The 21,393-nt window shown below is 54.6% G+C and overlaps 1 protein-coding gene across 4 annotated transcripts in view; it reads left to right on the top strand.

The window, feature by feature from the left end:
- The window catches only part of ITPK1 (inositol-tetrakisphosphate 1-kinase), a 186,789-nt gene that overhangs the window by 101,815 nt on the left and 63,581 nt on the right, over nucleotides 1-21,393 (top strand). For all 4 annotated transcript variants that reach the window (XM_023205518.3, XM_023205514.3, XM_023205515.3 and 1 more), the window contains one exon: nucleotides 8,363-8,488. In XM_023205518.3, coding sequence (XP_023061286.1) covers nucleotides 8,363-8,488 — 126 coding nt within the window. The remainder of the gene's footprint in view (nucleotides 1-8,362; nucleotides 8,489-21,393) is intronic.

The following is a 21,393-nucleotide window of genomic DNA, read 5'->3' on the forward strand; positions in this document are numbered from 1 at the left end:
CTCAGATTGTATCTCGGACCACATGATAGCTCCCCCAAGCCTCACTCCCTGCACGTCAGGAAAGGATGTCCAGCCGGCTGTGTTGTCGGCCCACTTCCCTTCCTGATGAAGGCAGAAAGCTCAGGAGCCTGTGTCCTGGAGCCACAGGGACCTGGGGGTGTTGGGGGGAGATTTGCTGGTTATATAGCCTCAGTTCGGTTGTTTTGCCTCTTGACTTCCTTGCTTCATGTGTGAAATGGCGACAGTGGCCTCTGCCTCCTAAGGACGTGGAGTTTACGTACTTAGGAGATTAGGTCTGTCATTTGCTCAGTGCAGCACCTGGAATATGATAAGGGCCCCGGTAGTTCTGGTGGAGGTGATGATCAGAATCATGCCGGTGGAAAGCCAAAGGAGGCCAGAGAACATTCAGCCTCATGTGAGGAAGAAAGTCCTATTTGCTGACACCAGTGCAGCATAGTCAGCTCTAGTCACAGAGGGAAGTAATCGACGGCCGGCCCTGGCTGTGTGCTCATCACGACTATCGGAAGGATATTTCTTTACCCTCACTCCGCAGGCGAGGAAGCAGGCTTGGGGAGGGGAGGGATGTACCCTTTCCCAGGGTGCACAGCTGGAGGCTCAGCCCCTGCCCTCTGACCCCTGGGCATCCTTCTCCCTGGGGAGGGAGCACCTCTGTGCTTGAGGTGGCCTGGGAAGAAGAGCATTGGCCAGCCATGGAGGAGTGCTGTGGGCAAGAGGATTCTGCAAGTTCCTTCCTCCAGGCCTGGCAACAGGAGGTGAATGTGTGGGATCCTCTCCGCTCTCCCCACAACACACACAGAGTGCGGTCAGGCTTTGTTACGTGGCCTCTGATTCCCGCCTTGTGGGTCCAGATCTGCCAGCCCTTTTATGCCCCCTTTTTTTTCTTTTTCTGCCAGCCTGTGATTCATACTTTCCCCCTGGGACAGGACTAGATTGGTGCCTGGCAACAGAGGGAGGGGTTAGCTCCTATCAGCTATAACTGTAGCCTCTCAGGTGCCACTGTGAACAATAACACAGATGAAGCAGCCCCTTGGCCAAGACACATGGATCGAGGGACTCATCTGGCAGATTGAGAGGACTGCTAGGGGTGAGCTTTCCTGGGATGCTGGGGAGTAGCCACGTCCGTGATGTGGCTCTATCGAGGCTCCTGCCTTCTGTTCCTAAGGACTCTGACAAGTTATCTTCCTCTTACAGGATAAATCCGCATTCCTCTCTCATCCAAATACTAAACTACAATGTGAAAAAAATCACAACTAAATTCCGTTCTCAACCTTGCAGTCACCTGTCTGGGCCTGTTTGCCTTAATCTGCTTTTCTCCCCTTCCCTTTCCCTTCCCTTCCGTCCTTCCTTTGTTTCAACAAATGAAAAAGAAAAGCTTGGGGTAGGGGGACCACCTATTTTATGAAGACAGATTAGGTTGTGCTGTATGTACCAACAGCCTCAGAATCTTAGCTGAAAACTGTGGGTTATTCCACACTCATGCCACATCTCCACAGGGCCAGCTAGAGGCTCTGTCCATCTTGTTCACTCAGAGATCCACAACTGAGCAGCCGCATCTGGAAGGTCGCTGGTCTTGCACCAGCGGGGGGAGAGGGCTCTGGAGACCTCACTCCTGCAGTTACGGGCTCTGCCCAGGAAACAGCATGTTCTGTTTTCACTCACAGCTCATTGGCCAGAATGAGTCACATGATCACCCATTTACCAGGGAATCAGGAAGTGCAGTCCTGCCTTGTGTCCAGAAAAGGGGCTGATAGGCCAGGCGTGGTGGCTCACACCTGTAATCCCAGGACTTTGGGAGGCCGAGGTGGGCGGATCATGTGAGGTTGGAAGTTTGAGACCAGCCTGGCCAAGCATGGGGAAACCCAGCACGTCTCTACAAAACAAACAAACAAAAACAGAAAAGTGGCTGCTACTCACAGTCCTTTTATTTTCATATTCTGGGTTTTCTTATCAGCCTTTTCCACAGTAAGTGTTGGTTCATGTGGTTGTAATTCAAGCACCTACCCTTATCTCTATCAAGACCTCTTCATTGTCATCTCAGTGACTGCTTTTGTTGTTGTTGTTGTCATTTTTTAAGAGATATGGCCAGACACAGTGGCTCACGCCTGTAATCCCAGCACTGCGGGAGGCTGAGGCAGGTGAATCAGTTGAATTTAGGAGTTCAAGACCAGCCTGGCCAACATGGTGAAACCCATCTCTACTAAAAATACAAAAACTAGCTGGGTGTGGTGGTGCACGCTTGTAATCCCAGCTACTCGGGAAGCTAGGCCAGAGAATTGCTTGGACACGGGAGGCGGAGGTTGCATTGAGTGGAGATCATGCCAGTGTACTCCAGCCTCGATGGTAGACTGAGACTGTCTCAGAAGAAAAAAAAAAAAAAGATGCAATCTTGCCATGTTGGCCAGGGTGGATTCAAACTCTTGCGCTGAAATGATCCTCCTACCCCAGCCTCATGAGTAGCTGGGATTAAAGGTGTGCCCCACTGTGCCCAGCCACACCATCTCGGTGGCTCGTGACTAGCCCTTTGTGGTGGCATGCCCAGCATTAGCCAGCACCCCATTTTCACACATGTACTCTGTGTCTTTTCACTTGTCAGTATGTTGTCAGTGACTCTCCCTAGGCCAGAAGTGGCCTCCACCTGTTGATCATTTCCTTAGGCCAGCATCCCAGGAGTGGGTGTGCTTATCCTTTGCCTGCTCTTGGACCCGGCCCTCCAACACCCAGTGTTGAGAATGCAGAACAGGACTGGCCCATCCTGAGAACTCAGGGCCAGTCCTATTCTTAAGGAGCTGTGCTTGCTGAATGGGTGTAACTTTTCTGGGTCTAATGTCAACTCATAAATTCCCAGAACCTCGGCTCTACAGGGTAGCGCCATCCTCAGGCCATTTAGTTGTCTCGACCCTTTATCTTATAGAGAAAAGTTGCCCACTCTTATGCCTTCACGAGTTGGCTGTTTCTTCCCATTACCTGAGTAATTGGAAACCAGTTACTCAGGAATCAGGGAATTGGGTCAGAGAGTGTTTTCAACAGCTTCCCTCCCCAGCCTGGGGCAGAGGCTGCTAGGGTGACCAGTACTGTCCTTGTCCCCCGGTGACCTCTAGCTCTTCACCTCTCTGGAGCTCCTTTGAGAGTGAGAGTTGTACTTGCCAGGGAAAGGCCTCCAGCTCCTTTTTCCAGGCTTCGTTTGGAATCAAACCCATTGAAAACACACCACTGGCATGGAGTCCTCCAAGACCAAGCTCCTTTCCTTCTGTTTTTTGTTTTGTTTTGTTTTGTTTTTGAGTGAGGATCTTATTCTGTCTCCCTAGCTTGAGTGCAGTGGCGTGATAGCTGACTGTAACCTCTGCCTCCTGGGTTCGAGCAATTCTCCCACCTCAGCCTCCCAAGGAGCTGGGACTACAGGTGCCCATCACCACACCTGGCTAATTGTTGTGTTGTTTGGTAGAGATGGGGTTTCACCATGTTGGCCAGGCTGGTCTCAAACTCCTGACCTCAAGTGATCTGCCCGCCTGGCCTCCCAAAGTGCTGGGATTACAGGCATGAGCCACTCTGTCTGGCCACAGCATCCTTTTTGAAGTCTGTCCATGAGGTTTCCAGATCTGACTTTTCTTTCTAGAGAGACCTGCTTCTGCTTGGCAAGGCCTTTGAACTTAGGTGATGGCAGTTCTGTCCCAGATTCTCAGATCCATGGAGAGGGCAGAGGAATAAGTCAGACCTCAGCCCTCTCACCCTTTATTGGTTGGGACAAAACTTTTGGAAAGTTTCCACTGATCAGTAATAATAAGAATAGTAAGTATAGGGAGATACAATAGCTGACATTTATTGAGTGTCACTGGCTGGGTACTGCTAAGAGTGGGTGTGAGGTTGTGAGATTGTGACATGTTATTTAACCACCCTGTGCCTCTCATGAGTCCGCATCTCAGACCATTGTGAGAATTGAGTGACTCACTGCATGTAAAGTGCTTAGAGCAGAGCCTGGCACCAAGCAAGTGTGCAAGAGCTGGGTGCTAGTGCTGGGATTGCGAGGCTTCTTGCTTTAAAGACAAGGAAACTGAGATTCCTAGAGGATGGTGGCAACACAGCCCTCTCCATTACCTGAGTAATTGGAAACCAGTCACTGAGAAATTGAGGAATTGGGTCAGAAAGATTATATGATACCACAGAGGAAGAGCAGCCTCCAGCTCTGGAGCAGGAGACAATGGATTAAAGAATCAGCTTCATAACTGGAGTTGTAGTGCAATCTTGGAGGGATGTGCAAAGGGTTCTGGGGCTGTGGGGAACACAAGGGAGCCACTAATTCTTCCTGTTTGGGCTGAGATGAGTTGAGAAATGTGAAAGGGGATTGAACTTTTGCTCTGGGACTCTTAACAATCCTGTGAGGTGCAGGGAAGGGTTAATAGCATCCTCATTTTATGACTGGGGAAACGGAGGTACTCCACAGCTCAGTGACCTGCTCTTGTTCAGAAGCTGGTGGATTGGGGATGGGTTTCTAGGCCTGTCTGCCTGGCCCACCCCTCCCCAATTCCAGGTCCTGGGAGAGACAGGGAGTGTCAGGACATAGCTCAGCTTGGTTACCAGGCTGGGTACGACTGGGTTAATCATTTTGGAAGTCAAAGAGGACTTTGGGGCCACTGGGGTTTGCAGGCCTTTGTCCCGTCTCCTGGCCCTGCCCCCACCTCTAGTAAGTCTCTGCCTTCGTCCCTGAGGGAAACAGTGGCCCCTTGTTTTCTCCGAGTTCTGAACTCCAAGCGCCACACAGAGCAGGATCCAGCATGGGCCCTGCAAGATGGCGTGACTTGGAAACAGAGCGCCCACAGACCTCAGGTCCCGGCGGGCAGCCTTTCATTGAGACACTCTTGCTCCTGCTGAGAGGGACAAACCAGCCCCCATCCTCTGAGGAGGACAAGAAGTCCCCGGGAATATTCTCTTTTCTGGGGGCAGAGTGTGGTCAGAAAAGCAGAATGACAACCTTGAAATGAGTTTCTGTCCCCATGGCATCTGTGAGACACGCCTCTGTGGTGCCCTTCCCCCTCGGGCATCCCCCTGCACAGTGTCCTTTCCTCCATGGCCTCCCCAGTCTCAGGAGCTGGGCCCTATCTCCTATAGGGCCGCACCCAAGGGCCCATCTCTTTTCCAGCCAGTGGAGGGAAACCGCAGCCCGTTTGCAGTGTGTTCAGGGGACAGACCCCTTCAGGGCAGTTGTGGCATGTCAGGCACCTGAGGAAGAGCCACCAGAGCTGCCAACAACCCTGCTGGTACCCAGCACAGATGCCACAGCGAGAGGCGGCCACACCTGAGAGCGGCCTAGGCCTCGTGTGTCCCAAGGTGCTGTTCTCACAAAAGGGTTTTACTGACATGAAAATGCTTGGAAAATACACAAAGGAGGGTGGCCCGTTTCCAGAGTGCAGCTGTTTACCTTCAGCGGAGCGCCGGGGATGCGGAGAGCTTATTTTCCAAACAGCCACGGTTGTCAGGTCTACCGGCCTCAGGCCGATGCCAGGCAAGGACACCAGGGCGTCCCCTCTGCTCACCTCCTTCCCCAGCACCAAGGGAACCCCACCGTTTCCCCCAGGCAGGGAAACCTGGAGGGCTGTCTGGAGATGTGGTGTCCCGTCTCCCTGGTGGGCATGGGGGTTCTGCAGGCCCGGATGCATCGCTCCTGTGGCCCGGTTTCGCCTGCGCTCGTAGCTGTCTTGGCCTCTCGGTGGTGGTGCCTGTCCCACTGGAGCCACAGACTGTAGTGGAAATGGGTTGGTGTTTGGCTCTGTCTGAGAGCCCAGTGTTCTCTGCCCATGGCCTCTCTACCTTCCTTCAGATTCTGCTTTTTCTGGGAAGAGGTGTTGGGTGGAGTGTAATTTGGAATCTGTGATGAGAGCCCAGCAAAGCTCTTGCAGTTTCTTTTTTCTATCAAAGGGGAAACTGAGGCCCCAGGGGATGGCGAGCCCAGGTCAGCAGGCTGCTTGTGGAGGCTGACACGTGGGCATTGCTGCACAGTCTCTATCCTGGCCGCTCCACCTGCGTGGCCCTGCTTGGTCATTTTCCTTCCTGGGCCGTTGGTGTCCTGGTCTGTGCACCAGGGAGCGTCTTCCCGGGCCCCTGGGCTTGCCGTGAGGATCAGCCAATGCCAGGTCTCAGGAGATACTGGGAAGTGTCTTTCCCGTCCCCTTCTTCACCCAAGAGCCCCAGAGATGGGCAACTTCTCAGCTAGCCTGGTTTTGATTTTATTTTGTGTTGTTTTGTACACAGGCCTGTCACCATGGGGAGGGAACAGCATTCCTTAGTAGTTTCTTTTTTTTTTTTTTGAGACGGAGTCTCGCTCTGTCACCCAGGCTGGAGTGCAGTGGCCGGATCTCAGCTCACTGCAAGCTCCGCCTCCCGGGTTCACGCCATTCTCCTGCCTCAGCCTCCCGAGTAGCTGGGACTACAGGCGCCGCCACCTCGCCCGGCTAGTTTTTTGTATTTTTAGTAGAGACGGGGTTTCACCGTGTTAACCAGGATGGTCTCGATCTCCTGACCTCGTGATCCGCCCGTCTCGGCCTCCCAAAGTGCTGGGATTACAGGCTTGAGCCACTGTGCCTGGCCAGTAGTTTCTTACTGTGAGGTCTAAAGGATTTTTTTTTCTATATAGGGGAAATCCCTTAACATCTTTCCTGGCAAACAATAAGAAAGAGGAGTTAAAGGCACCAGCAGACAAGAGCTGCCGCGTTGCAGGGGTGCAACAAAGAAGAGTTTAGTAAGGGACCATCACAGGGTGCGGGCAGGCCCGAGAGCCAGCACAGGACAAAGTTCCCTGCTAATAAGCCCTGAGAGCTGTCACCACCCCTAGGCCTGAGGGTTTGACAAGGGGACCAAAATGTACCTGGAGCCATAGGGAAGGCGGTAGTATTGAGAGAGGGGCTGCCCTGCTCCATGGGGGCTGTGTCTCCTGCCAGAAATATGGCAGGGGGTCGAGGCGTGAGGATGCTGCAAGTACACCCCTCCTTCTCTCCTTCTTGCCCATCTTCTGTTGTGCCTCCAGTTGGCCCAACTTGGCCAGAGGAGAAGGCAGGCAGGTGGTTGTGGCCTTAGAGGACAGCTGCCTAGGGCACAGAGCAGGCATGGGGAGCGAGGTTGTGGGGGCAGGCAGTGGGGAATGGAATGAGAAGCGCAGCCTGAGATCTGAATTTGTGTCCCCGCTCCACCACCTTCCTGCTGTGAGACCCTAGGCAGGTTTTAAAAGTCTCCGTCCTCTACTTTCCTCATTTGTAAAATCACTTCTCATAGTGGTTGTTAAATACAATGAAAGAAATGCACGCAAGCTTTGAGCGTGGTGCCGACTGCCAGTGAGCATTTGTAGTTGTCATTATGATGTCTTTAGTAACATCTTTAAAACAGTCAGCCTTGAATCCTGGAGGGAAACCCACTTGGGGGTGGGGATGAGAGCAGGGGTGGGGCTTGTGACCTTCTCTGGCCTCTGCTGAGGCCAAATTGGGGGTCAGCCAGGTGCTGGGCTGGCGCCGCTGCCTCCGAGGCACTGGCCTTGCAGGTGGTGGTGGCTGTGGGCTGGGAGGGAGGCATGTGGCGGGTCAGGCAGCGGGTGTCAGGCTGCCCCGGCTTTTGGCAAGTGTTCCTGTCTTGGGGTCAGGTGACGCTGACTGTTGGCCAGAGGCCTTGGGGACTGATCATCCCAACCTCAGGCACTTGCAAAAATAAACACCTTCCCCGGCAAAGCAGGGGAGCAGCGTGGAACAGATTGCAGGCAGCCCTGCACGCCTTCGCTTCTCCCGATGAGCCCAGATTTCAGTGTGAAGTGCAAGCGGCTGGTCGCTCGAAGCAGCAACTTCTAGATTCCTGAGGACCACAGCTTTGCCAAGACTTTTTATAGGTTAGCAGAAGCAGTATCCGCTTAGATCTAAGTTCTGATCAGGCTGTATGACGTTAGTCATTTACTTAACCCCTTGGAGCCCTAGTTTCCCTAGGTGGTTGGGCAGATGGAACGTGTTCAGAAAAGCCTTTCTCTGTAAAGCCATTTCTCAGCATCACTTGCCTGGCCTGTTAACACCGTCGCCTTGATTCCTCTTATGTGTCTTCTGCGTCCTGGGTAGCATGGGGCTTGGGGAACAGAAGTACAAACGTGGGCCGTGCCCTTGAGGAGTTAGCAGGAGAGAAGAGTTGTGGGGTCTTGGAGGGTTTGCCCTGCTTGTCCTGTCTGTATTTTCCATGTCAGCCCTCCTGCCCCGTCTCCAGAGTGCTACAGGGAGGCTTGAGGGTCCTCTGGTGATGTGCCCCGGGCTGGACAGGAGGATGGGGGCAGTGGACTCAGGTGCTGAAGTTGTTGCTTTTGTCTGTGTTCCCTGCCTCCCAGCTGAACCTTAGCCGGCCGATCGAGGAGCAGGGTCCCCTGGACGTCATCATCCACAAGCTGACCGACGTCATCCTTGAAGCTGACCAGAATGATAGCCAGTCCCTGGAGTTGGTGCACAGGTTCCAGGTGAGTGAGGACCATGCAGCCCTTGGCTGTGGCATTTTCAGGAGGAGGAGGGAAGGCCCTGGAATGGCCATGTGCGTGTTTAGGGCAGTAGCGGCTCTCTGGAGGTATAGTCTGGAGAAATGGCTCTGCCACTGGCGAGACATGGGCTTGCGGGCAGGTGCTTTGTGCGGCCTCGGTGTCCTCGGGTGTAGCATGGGGGCTGAACCAGGTCATGGTTGGGCCGTCTCCACCCCCTGGCTATGTAGACACGGTTTACTGATGAGGCACCGAGTTCTAGTGTGGCCTCCACGCCCTCAGCACAGGCACGCACAACCCTTTCCCCCAGCTCGGGTGAGCACAAGGGATGGAACCCTTTTACTACACTTGATAAAGGGGACCCCCAAGGGCCTTTGAACTGAGTCCTGCCTTGGTGGAGAACCCTGCCTCTGCCCGTTACTTTGACCTGGGTACTCACCTTTGAGCACAGCCAGAGGTATCTTGCTGAGTCCCTTGGTCACTTCCCTGTCCCCACCCCACTTCCCCAGCAGCCTCCCAGGTCCTGACGACACAGTGACCAGCCCGCCGCCTTGGGGTTCTCATGCTGGCTACTGACTTGTTCTGTGTTCTTTCTGTCGTGGACAAGAACATGATTCTGTCCTCTGGAAAGCGGCTCAGAGGTCATGAAAAACAAAGTTGTATTGTCAGTGAAAATGCAGGCAAGATGGTAGCTGTTTTCGGGCCAGCCTGGTGGGATGGGGATGCCTGAGCTGGGGTTTCCAGCGTGTGATAGGTGCAGATTTGGTGCCCTACTTTTCTTCATCAGGACAAAGGGCATCTCGCCCGCCTCCTGGTATCCGCTGTCGCCGTCCTGCTAACACTATTTTCTCCCCGTGTGTTTGGGGTTGGCCACCTTGGCCCCTCTTGCTTCCCTGGGGCTCTCACCCTGTTCCTTGGCCAACTCCCTGCTGCACATCCCTGCTTCCCACCAGGAAGTGGCCCCAGAGGCAGGTGCAGTCTGCTCCCGGCCTCCCCTGCTCGGGGGCAGGGCATGTCACACGTTATGCCCTCCAGGGCATCTGCCCCGCCAGTGGCCCCACGTCCATTCCACTTGCTGGACACTGTCTCCTTCATCGGACTGGAGACTGTGGGAAAAACATGGTTGGGCTCCTCTGTGACCTCATGGAGCCTCAGTTTCCTTATTTTTAAAATGGGTGCTAGGAATAAGAAAAGCTCAGACCATGTTGGGAGGAGTGTGCTGGGGCTCAATGGGAACAAGACAGAGGAGAAGTGTGCCCTGGTGATGCACTGCTTCCTGAGCCCCTGTCCCATGCCAGGGCTGGGCTGATCAACACTCACCCACGTGCTGCATTTGATCCCCACAGCCTTGGTGCAGACTCACCAGCCTTGTTGATAAGCAGGAAGCGGAGGCGTGGGAACATGTGCAGCTTATCCACAGGGAGCCGGCAGAGCCGGGGGTCAGTCCTGACTTTCTCAGGTGAGCCACTGCTCATCCTGGGGGCTTGCTGCTCTGTTCCTCTCTGGCCCCAGCCTACACAACTGTCCTGGGGTGTGGTCCCAGCCAATCCATGTCACACAGTGACTTTCCCCTGAGCCATTTGCACCTGCCTCACCCCGGTCTCCTTCGGAAGGCCCCCGAGTCCCCAGTTCATGTTCCTATGGTGCCCTCGGGGGACATTTTCTGGAGGAGCACAGCCATGCCTGGGCTGCCGCACAGCCCTTTGGTGCAGGGATAGCGCATCTCTTGCTGAGTCCATCTGGGGGACAGTGGCCTTCCAGATGCCTGATTACCGTTACCTCAGAAAGCACTGCAGAGCAGTTATTGCATACCAGGCCCTGCTGGGAAGCGCTGCACGGCGGTTGACCCACTTGCTCCCGTGAGCTGTAAGGTTCGATGATTCCTGTCCTGTGGATGAGGAAGCAGGTGCAGGGCAACTAGAAAGTGGTCCAGGTAGGATTAGAGCCTGCGCTAGCTTGCTCTCCTCACGTGCTGTGTGGCTTCTCCAGAGATGGATGAGGTGGAGGACTTGGGAGTCAGACTGTCTTCAAGGCAGATCCTTGCTCCAAAACTTAGGAGCCGCTCGCCTCCCCCCAGCCTCAGTTCCTTCCTCCTTGGGTGGGCAGGTTGCTGGGAGGAGTAAGCGCCTGTGGGTGTGAAGTTCCCGTTGTAGCTGAGTGTCACTTCATCACGCCCACACGGCTGCTCTCCCTAGAGAGAAGGCCACAGCTCCCGGCTCGCCTGGGCCCGGAGTTATGGAACATCTGCTCCAGGCTCTTATCCCTCTTGCCTGCTCCCCAGATACACACACAGCCCACAGCCCAGGCAGGTGATGTCCAAACAGCGAATGAGAGTGCCCACTGTGTTCCTTTTCTGGGCAGAAAAGAATATTAACAGGGAGAATGTGTGGAGGGCAGCATGGAGACTTGTGGCTTGAGGCTGTCAGGCAGCCACAGGTGTGTTTCTCAGGTAGGGTCTTGGCTGGGTCTTGGGGGATGGTTGCCGTGACCTCACTATAACCTCCCAGCGCCAGTATTTCTGGGATAAATTTTCATCGCCGTCTATGCTTCAGTAAGAAGCCGGATATCTGATAAAGTGGGAAGTTTCCTCCTTTGTGAAGAGAACAATCCTTTGGGGAAAAGGGTGCGGGGCTGCACTTTCCAGAGGCCCCAGGAGAGAGGAGGCAGGCGGGGCTGGCACAGAGAAGGACCGAGAGGCACTGGGATGGGGGCCGGGGAAGAGGCTTCCTCCTACCACTGGTCACTGGGCTGTCAGCGTTGACCGTCCCCCTCCCTCTGCCATAAGATGCAAGTTCAGAGCCAGACCATGTAGACCCAGGGAGGCGGACACTTGACCTCAGTCGTGCCATTTGTTTTCAGATTTTTGTTTTAAATTTTATTTTCCAGGCATTAACAAGGAGGCACGAGTGTGGTTTGAGGACTGGGAGGGATAGGGATGCTATAGGCAGAGGCAGGGGAAGCAGCACGCAGAGCTGGGGTCCTCCCATTTTGTTGTGAGCAGGAAAACAGAGGCAAGATGCTTTGCCCCAGCAGGGGCTCAGCTGGAAGGGCCTTCTCCACAGGCCATATTCAGGTCCAGGGAGGAAGGAGGAAGTGGTTTGGGGCTGTGTGGGTGGAGACAAAGACATTTCTGAGATGCTCCTCAGGGCCCCGGAGCACTGCACCAGGCTGCCTCTGTGAAAGCTCTGGTCCCCAGGGAGGGAAAAATTCCCAGAGTCAGGAGGCCGTGCCTGCTTCTGGCTGCCCTGGTGGGCAGGTGGAAGGTATGGGCCAGAGGCTTACTGCAGAACATTAAAGCTGCTGGTCACAGAACCTTCACCACTGCCCCAGGGTTTTGGATTTTTTTTGTTTTTGTTTGTTTGTTTTTTGTGTGTTTTTGATTGGCTTCTAAATGGCTTGGCTCGGAGACTCGGTTGGGATGATTCAGTTGTTTTTCTGTTCCAAGGTTCACGTGGAGCCAGCAGCCTGGTGCCTCTGAGGCTCTGCCTGAGGTTTGGTTCTCAGTGGACAGACCCAGGCAGGGGCCCCCAGGGCCTGGCCACATGGGCAAGTGGGGCTGGCGTGCCAAGAGGGTCCCTGCCCTGGGTCTGGGGACACTAGGGGCCTCCTGGCCTGGTGAGTGGCTTCCCCAGGGGAGCAACACACGCCTTCTCCTCGCCGTGGCGCCCGGAGCCATCTGCCAGGTGTGGACGCAGGGTGGGAGGAAAGGGGCCCGCCCTCCTTTTCTGCTGCCGCTTCTAGCCCCAGAATTGCCTCTGAAGGGCTGCAGTGATTGTGATCCATGGGTCATGCGGGGCTGCCTCGGGGGACTTTCCTGGGGTTCTGCCTGAATAAGCTTAGAACTGACAAGGAGGTTTCAGTCTCAACTGCTGCCTCTTCCCTGTCTTTATCAGAAGGACGGTAATTGTCCCCCGGATGTTTCCTGAACTCCCGGTCTGCACACAGACTGCAAGGAGAGGGTCCTCTGCGGTCGCCCACGAGCTCCTGGCCAGGAGGGGAGGCCGGCGGGCAGACCCAGAACTGACCTCAGTGCACCTAAAGTGATGAGTTAGGAAAAACACGGGTCTGATCATAGCATGGCTTGGCTTAAAACATCCCATGCTTTCTTATTGCTGTGACACTGAAGGCCATGATTGCCAGCTTGACCCATGGGGCCTCAGTGATCTGCCCCACCCACTCCTTCCCTGGCCCCCTCAGCAACTGCTCAGGCTCTGATGCGTGTCCACCTTGGCGTCTTTCCACAAGCTGTTCCATCAGCTCAGTGCCCCTTCCCAAGAAACATCCTCCCTCGTGAGCTGACTGATGACACATCTCTTGTCCCAGGCCCTGCCAGCTTAGCACTGTTTCTTCATGCCCTTCGGAAGTTTGTAATTCTTTATCAGTGGCTATTGTCTGTCCCTTCACTGGGGCGGGGATTGTGTCTGCTCCCAGCAGCTGGTGTTCCCACTGCTGCCTGCAGTGCCTAAGTGTTTAGGTGGAGGCGCATGCCCTGTGCTGGTCATATGCTGGGATGGCCTTTCATGGAGTGCCCTGATGGGCTTGCGGAGGGAGGACATGGCTCTGCTGGGCTGCTGGGAGCAGGGAGGGAGGAGGCCAGGAGGGTTCATGAGGCAGATGGCACTGCCTCCTGGGCATGTGTGGCGATGTCTCCAGGTGTCAGCGAGGTTGGAGAGGGAGCAGCAAGGCCAGAGCTCCAAAGCTCTTTCATGCCAGGCTGTGCAGCTTGGAATCTATCCTGCAGGGAGAGTGGGGCAGGGATGGTGGTGATACGATCGGATATAATTGGCAAGAGAGAGGCCCTGCTTCGAAGGGGAGATTGCCAGTGCAAGATGAACTGTGAGCAGGTGAGGACACTGTTTACTCCTTGGAACCCGGGTGCTTCCAAGATGAAGAAGGAGCTCATGGCCCCAGGCTCAGTGTTGTGCCCATCTCAGCCCCAGGTGCCCCTGCATGTGGTCCTGAGCGTCCCCTCTCTCTGCCGCCGTGACAGGCCGGCCTCTGAGCAGCTTGAGCCTTGTCCAGCCTACACAGGACAAAATTGCACTCACCTCCTGGCTCCTCTCAGTGTGTAATGATCTAAGTGGATCTGGGAAGGAAGCTCCTGCCCCGAAGGATGCAGGAGGAGAATGCACACTTGGCCACACTGGTTCTTTCTGTGTTTTCCCTGGAAGGAAACCATGTTTAGCCTTTAATAGTGCCTCCCCGATCCCACCACCCTCCTGAGGGGACAGGAAGCAAGTGGGACTGGGAGTTGGTGGGAGGGGTGACGTTTGAGGTCCTCCCTGCTAGTCCGCCAGGTGAGGCCAGGTTTCACTGCAGGGATAGACGGCTCCCCTCACCCAGCACAGGCTGAGCTTGGCTTGCGCCACATGGTCACGGAGGGTTAGGGACAGCTTTGCAGTCTGAACTAACAGCCATCGCAGCAGGGGGTGAGAAGGCAGTGAGGCTTATGCTGGCTCTCAGTGTCTACCTTGTGGTGACACGGACTCATCCATCTCACTGGACCTCCCTACAGGCAAGGGAACTGAATACTGCATAGTTCCCTTTCCTTCCTAAAAACAACTAAAATACCTTGTTAGGGTTATTGTTAGCATTAAACTAATTAATACCTGCGATGCCCGTCGTGCTGGCATGGTGTGAGTGCTGCACTTGTGTGTAATGGTCGACCACGCTTACTGTGAGTGCCTGGGGTGTGATGACACGTGCAAGCCACTCAGTATAGGCCTGGCGCCTAGTGAACCGTCAGTCACCGTGGCTTATGTCAATATTATTATTACAGTGACAGTAGGACTACTCTGTCAGCCTTATCTGTGGCCGCTGCTGACTTGAGAGCTCTCAGTCCGAATTGGAGTCAGTGAGGCAGTGATTATGAAAGTGTCCCCAGACGGGAGATGCATTCTGTGCTAGGGCAGCAGAAATGCCTAAAAGGCAGGGCCAGGTGGGAGTCAGAGGGACTCGAGTGCTGTTCCTGGGCCCACCCTTCACCTGCTGGCCCACCTGGGCCTGGATCCCCTTGCCTACTGCATAGGGAAGGTGCAGGATGGCACAGAAGACCTTCAAAGCTGTTGCGTCTGCCTCTAAAGGACTACCCAAGGCCTCGGCTCACATTTACCCCAAATATGATTTCACAGCTACATTGAATCAGACCCTGTCGGCCCCTGATGTTTATTGAGCAGTTGCCAGCACAGGGATGGAGAGGAAGTAGAGGAAACAAAGGTTTTTGTTGTTCTAGGTCTTCGAATCCGACTTGGAAGATAACATCTAAGCCTATCAGAGGATAAATAACACTGTAGAATCTAAGTGGGTTTGTGTCGGCTTTGCCTTTGTGCCTGCTGACCGGTGGGGTCAGAGTAAGAACCGTGTGCCCCTGGAAGGGGTTTGTGTTGTCACCAGGGAGCCGTGGGAGGGCTCCCTATTTGCCAAGCAGGTACCACATGGCCCATTCTGCCATGGGCCGTTCTTATCTCTTATGTGTTTGATCCTCATCTCAGTCCCTGAGATAATGGAATTATTTCCCCATTTTTCAGCAGGAGACAACTGCGGCCCAGGAAAGTTAAGTCACTTGCCCAGGGTCAGTTAGAAAGCTGCAAGGCCAGGATCATAGCTTGGAGGGGCTTTGGTGACAGCTGATGGCTCTGTGGGTGGTGTGAGGGTTGGTGATTTCAGGGCCACCTTGGCAGGAGGTCATCGTCTGGGATTGCCTCTGACACAGCTGGTGTCGTGTGACAATGAGACTGCTGGCCAGCAAATGCCACGGGAGGCAGAGTTGGACACATCTGGTGGCCCTGGTCCCAGAGAAACAGATCATGTTCTGTTCTGGGGTGGCGGTGAGGTCACCCTCTCGATAACTGCTGCCCTGGGTCATAGGCAACTCCTCCCGTGATGTCTAGCCACACAATCTGTCCATTGTGCACCAACACCAGGCCAGGAATCGCCCTTTCTGCTTTGGGGAGGGTGGGACCATTCTGTGCCGTTAGCCTGTTGCAGTTGCTTCCCCTTGTGAAAAGCAAGCCTGGTCCCCAGGAAGACATGTGGCCCTCTTACAACCAGGAGCAGAGCTAGACTTTGTGTAGCTCAGTTGGGACAGGGGCAGGAGAGGCACCCCAAAGCCTGAGCTCTGAGCTAGCGTATGGGCTGCCGCCCCTCTGCTTGTGTGTGGACAGTCAGGGTTTTTCAGCTCAGGGTCTGGGGGCTTGTTGAGTTTTAGAAATATTAATGTTTATCAATAATACATTTTCCCCAAAGTTTTAGAGGGAACTTTTATGCACACTGTTTCTGGATTTCTTAACCTCAACATGATTGACAACTTGGGCTGGATAATTTTGTGCTGCTAGGGGCTATCCCGGGCAATACAGCGTGCTTAGTGGCCTTCCTGGCTGCTCATTACCAGATGCAAGCAGCCCTCCCCACCAAAAATCTCTCCAGATGTTCCCTGGTGGAGGGAGCCCACGCCATCCCTGGGTAAGTGGCACCGCGTTTTGTAAGAGATGGGTCCAGCAGCTCTGAGAGCTCAGGCAGGCCAGTCAAGTCGTTCCTGGTTTTTGTGTGGACCCTGAGGCCCTGTTGGGTACAGTTTCTGGGTTTTAGTGTTTAGAATCGCACACCAAGAGGACTAGCATCTTGTGGCTTCTTTTCTTCAGTAATATGAATACCTGCGGCACAAAGGGCACCCTGTTTTCTGCTTCCTCCTGGTTTGTGTGGGTGGCATGACTTCTCATCGTTTCTGTGCTGCCTGTACAGGCTGTGTGCCTGGGATAAAGCCCACTGTGGCTGCCTTTGTTTTCATGTAATAAATCCCATTGCCACCTCACCAGCCAAGAGTACAACCAGCCGGGTAAACCATGCGCTGGGCCTCTGCTGACCTCGGCCTTCTGGGATGGACAGAGTGAGGCATGAGGATATCCTCTGAGCCCCTCCCTGTAGGTCCCTGCCCCAGGCCTCCCACACCTCCTGGCAGCCAGCCCTTGATCTGGCCCTGGCCCTTACCCATTTGTCTCTCCACTGATCTGTGAGATCATTTATCAATAACGATGATATTCATTCAGCAAGTCTTAGTTGAGAACTTACTGTCTGCCACAGTTCCTAAAAGACATTACAGATGCAACAATCAATAAGACCTGGTGGACACAGCCCCTGCCCTGCTGGAGCTGTATCTGAGCGTGAGTGCATTGGATCATGACAACAAAACCTAGGTAAATAGAGGACAAGGTAACACAGTCCCAGTGATGGCGAGTACTAGGAAAAAACACACCGAGGCCTGGGAGAACAGAGAGGTCCTTGTTACTGATCCTCTGAGGAGTTGACATTGAACTGAGGCCTAAAGGGCAGGAGAGTCAGGAGGGGAGCAGGCAAGGGGGCAGCACCTGGCCAGGTCCTTCAGTGAGACAGGATGGAGCTGCAGGGACCCACAGTAGCCAGGCACAGCCAGAGCACGGTGGCTAGGGCTGTCTGCAGTGGACTGGGAGCTGGCAGGAGCCAGGCTGAGCCTGGGCCTGGTGGCCTCCTGGGAGCGCTGGGTAGCTCTTTGAGGACTCGAAATATCATGCCGGCTCCCCTCTTTGATAGCTCCAAGTTGAGCCACAGACAATGTGACATTTTCTAGTCCCCAAGCTCTCTGAGGAGGAAGGAGCCCCGCCCATTGCAGTAGTCAGAGGCCAAGGAGGAGCTCCCGGGGCAGCAGGACGACTCCCACTTCTGAGCATGCCCACAGCTACTGAAGAGGATGGCTGACATGTGGAACAGAGGCCAGTGTCATCCACAGGGTAGATGTCATAGCCAGGTCACCCCTGGCAGCAGGAGCTGTCTCTCTTCTTGTGCACCTAGAGCCTGCACCAGAAACTAGAAGACTGGGGTGATTGGATGCAGAGGTGAGGAGCCCAGGGGTCCTCTGGCCTCAGTGACCCAGTTGGCCTAGGTCAGCAGCACCGCCACAAACTGTGCCTGATTCTAGATGACTGTTCTCTCCCTGCAGACACTAGTTTGTAAGCCCTGCTGGCTGTGAGTCATGTTTGCAAACCCAGCAATGCATCACATGGACAAGGCATGGGAGTCCATGGGCTGCCAGGAGGCATTGGCTTGTTCTGGGAACTGAAAGTCAGACTCAGCCGGGCGACTGTGGGCCAGGTTGAGGTGGGTGGGGCTCCAGCAGGCATGTCACCTTTGGCCTTAATGTAGGGAAGCTGCTCTTCTGTGTGTTATTGTACACAGGGGAGGAGCCGCTGCACAGGCCCACCTGAGCAGGTGCGTGGGAATGCGTGTAGGGGTTCAGACAGGTGCTTCGGGGGTGTTGGGCTGCTGCTGAGGTTGGTGGAACCCAGCTCCGTGTGACCTTGGGCAGGCAGCCCCTTTCTTGTCCTCTTCTCGTTCAGCTGGTAGCTGTGACAGTGGGCCAGGTGACCGACCCCTTCCAGCTCCATCTGTGTGGAAATCCCAGCTGTCCCTTCATCCTGTGGGATCCTTCCCTTCCCTGGTCGCCTAGAGGACCTGACTAGTGCGATGTTGCTGTGACAGAGAGCATGTGACATTTGTCAGGGAAATAGCTCTGGCTGGGCACCTTGCCTGCCTCCCGCTGACAGAAGGTGGAGAAAGCTCATAAAAGTTTAGTGTGAAATCTGGGGAGAGAGGGGAGGTATTGTGTTCAGTGGCAGGCCTGGAAAAAGGGGGCGTTTGCTGTCTCCAAATGATAGTGTTCTGTTTCCTTCCAGCCCTCTCCTCTGTAGCGGTCAGGGTTATGTTTTGGCCTGAAAACCATTGTTTTGCATGGGTCTTTCTGCTGGCTCTTGAACAACGGTTTCTCCCCCAGAGAGCCTGCGGTTTCTCCCAGCCATGGCTCACACCACGTGCCAGGCGGCTAAGTGAGGTGCATGACACTGTAACGCCTCAGTAGTCTCAGTGGGAGGATGACCTGAAGTGACCATTGTGGGTGGCACCCACCTTCAGGATGGGAGTGCCTGTGACCTGCAAGCCACAGGAGACACAGTGGGGTCTGCATGCAGAAGCACATTCAGGGTGCCCTGTTTGTCTAGGTGCTCAGGCCCCTGCCCTGCTCCACCCCACACAGTGCCTTTTAATGTCTTCCCCCAGTCTGGAATGGAGAATCATGTACAGTTCATTGACCCTGGAGGCTGGAGCCTGGTTGCTTTGAATCTCTTATTCTATATTCATTCTGTTCATCAGGGAGGGGATGGGTTGTTGTTGGTGTCTGCTCCAGGGAGGCTTCCCCAGCCCTTCCCAGGGCTCTAGCATTTCCCCTACCCCTTGTTGGGCTTGGGACACTGCGTTTGACCAGCTTGCACATGGACTGTGAGTCTGATGGATCCTAAGTGTGGCTTGCCCTGTGCACCACTGCTGGGCTCTCAGCAGTCTTGAACGAGCTGGCACGTGCATTTGGAATAAGTTTGTGAACAGAGTCCCTCTGCTGCCCAGCCAGCTACTTCCCCTCTTGGGGGGCAGCCATCGGTTCCAGTGGCCTGGAGCCTTTCCAGGGGGTTCTGTGGGACTGAACACAGACAGTCTTCCTCGCTACACAGCCCCTGTACAATGGGGCTGTACGGTATGCCCTGGAAGTGATCTCATCTTAGTCTTTTGCAGGCAGCCTCATTCTAACGGCTGCTTGTTAAATGGCCTTCCTCTCCTTTACCAAGCCAGCTCTCTACTGGTGTACACCTAGGGCATTTCTGATCATGTTTTAGAAGCATGGTGTAGTGAATAGCCTAGTACATGTATTTTTGGGTACACAGGTGAGAAATTCTGTAGGATAAACACCTAGGAATCGGGATGCTGAGTTTGTGCATTCTGAGTTTTGGCTGTTGTCCAGTTTCTCTCTGCAGAAGCAGTGCCCGTTACACTGCCACCAACTAAGGACTGGTCCCTTTTCCACCACCTTAGGAAGCGTCTCTAATCAGTTTAGTTTACCTTGGCATGGAGTCACAGAGTGTTGGAGGGTGCCAGGATCCTGGCAGTCTCCTCCTCTTGCCTGTTGGTTTTGCCGCGGGGAGCTCCAGGCCTTGGGAAGGATGGTGTCATGCTGCCTCACTTGGCTTGGCCAGACCCTGAGTCTGGGCCATCTTGCCCCTGTCTGGTGCTGTGTTCTCACGCTTCACTTTCCTCTTCTGCACTCCATGTCTGACCACCCCAGCCTGAGCTCAGGGGTTTAAATATTGGCTCGCAGGAGCTAATAGGCCTAGAAGCAGATTGCATCAGAGTTTTCCTTTTGCCAGCTCTACCAAATCACAGAGATCACTGTATAAAAGATGAAGGCAGCCCATCAGTTCTTCCTGAACAGCAAGGTCCAGCACACATACCCCTAAGGCCAGCACCACATCTGACACACCACCAAGACCGCATCCATCCCCAGCTCCATCCTGTGGCCTTTCAGGCTGCTGGACTGGTCACTCCATAACCCATCGCTGTCCTTGTCACTTTCCGGCTCAGGACCCTGTTGCTTTAGGGTCAGGTCCAAACTGACCAGCTGGTCAGTTTCCTCAGCTGACCCGTCTCCTGCTCTCTACCTTGTCCTCACCTTTCATGTTGAGACTGCCGTCCGCCCCAGCCCTGCCAGCCCCTCAGCAGGCCTGCAAATGTGCTGGGCTCCCCCGCCCCAGACCTCTGCTTTTGCTGTCCTCTCTGCTTGGAGTGCCCTTTCTCCCCCGGCCCATGCCTGTGGCCCTTTGTGGTTTATATCACCAGCCTCAGCAGGCTCCTCCCCAGCCCCCAACCCTGTGCCCCCCACACCCACACTTCCCTGCTCCTTTTTTGCTGGTCAGTCCCACGCCTCTCCTTTGCTCAGCCACATGGCCGCCACTTAGTAGCCTCTGGGAGGGTGGGGAGAATGCGATTGCTTGATTGTGAATAGGTGACGTCCATCACCACACACGTGTGCGCGCACACACACACACACACGCACGCACTCACAAGCTCACACACACTCTTTCTCACACATGTGCTTCTCAGAGGCTGCCACTCTTTCTGCTCTTGTACTGTCTGGGAGGCCTCAGGCTGAGTGCTCAGACGTGGGAGATTTCTCTGGAATACAAATGAGGGTTGCTTAAGACCCAAGTGTCTGCTGATGGGAGAGCTCAACTCTCCCAAGGGGACGTTTTAGAAAAGTTAGGAAAGAAGGAGTAAGGAAATGCCCTCACACGCTAGGACTGAGTCCAGGAGAAACAGAGACCGCAGGGAGCCGCAGCCGCAGAGGACAGCTCGGCCCGGTCTGGTGGTCAGTGCCTGTCGCCAACGCGCAGCTGTCCATAGCCCATCAGGGTGTGCCTCCTGCTAGCCTCCCTCCCTCGCCTGTGGTGGGCATGGATCTCGCTGGCTTGCAGGCGACTGGGGTGCGTGCAGTGACCGTGCAGTGACCGTGCTCTGAGGACAGCATTCCCTGGCTCCTGTGTTTGAATGTCTCCGGGCCTGGGGGGCATCTGGCTCCATTCGGGGACCTAACAGCTCTGTTTTTGGTTTGTTCCTCACATCACAGAATCAAATAATCTAGAACTGAAGAGGCAGAAAGGATGTTATAAATGAGTTATTCTAGCCCACGCATCTTACGGATGGGAAACTGAGATACAGATAACTTAAGTGACTTTCAGAAACACACATAAAGTGAATGGCAGTTCTCGGACTTGTAACCCAAGTTTCTTGACTCTGCATTTGTTTCAACTTGCACAGTGCCCTAGGACCCATGCGTTGGGGTTAAGTTAGCCAGGTGCAGCTGGACTGTGAAAAAGATTATCTGACAGTGACGGGCAGACAGAAGCCTTGGCTGACTGTCAGGGACTGTTACATAGGTTGCACACTGCACAATCCGGTGGTAGGCTTTGTGAATGGCACCTTGGGTAACTAGGCTTGATGGTCCTGTCCCAGCGCACAGTGGATGCTGCTGCAATCTTCTT

The sequence above is a fragment of the Piliocolobus tephrosceles genome, chromosome 6 (genome assembly GCF_002776525.5).
Source record: "Piliocolobus tephrosceles isolate RC106 chromosome 6, ASM277652v3, whole genome shotgun sequence".
NCBI lineage: Eukaryota > Metazoa > Chordata > Mammalia > Primates > Cercopithecidae > Piliocolobus > Piliocolobus tephrosceles.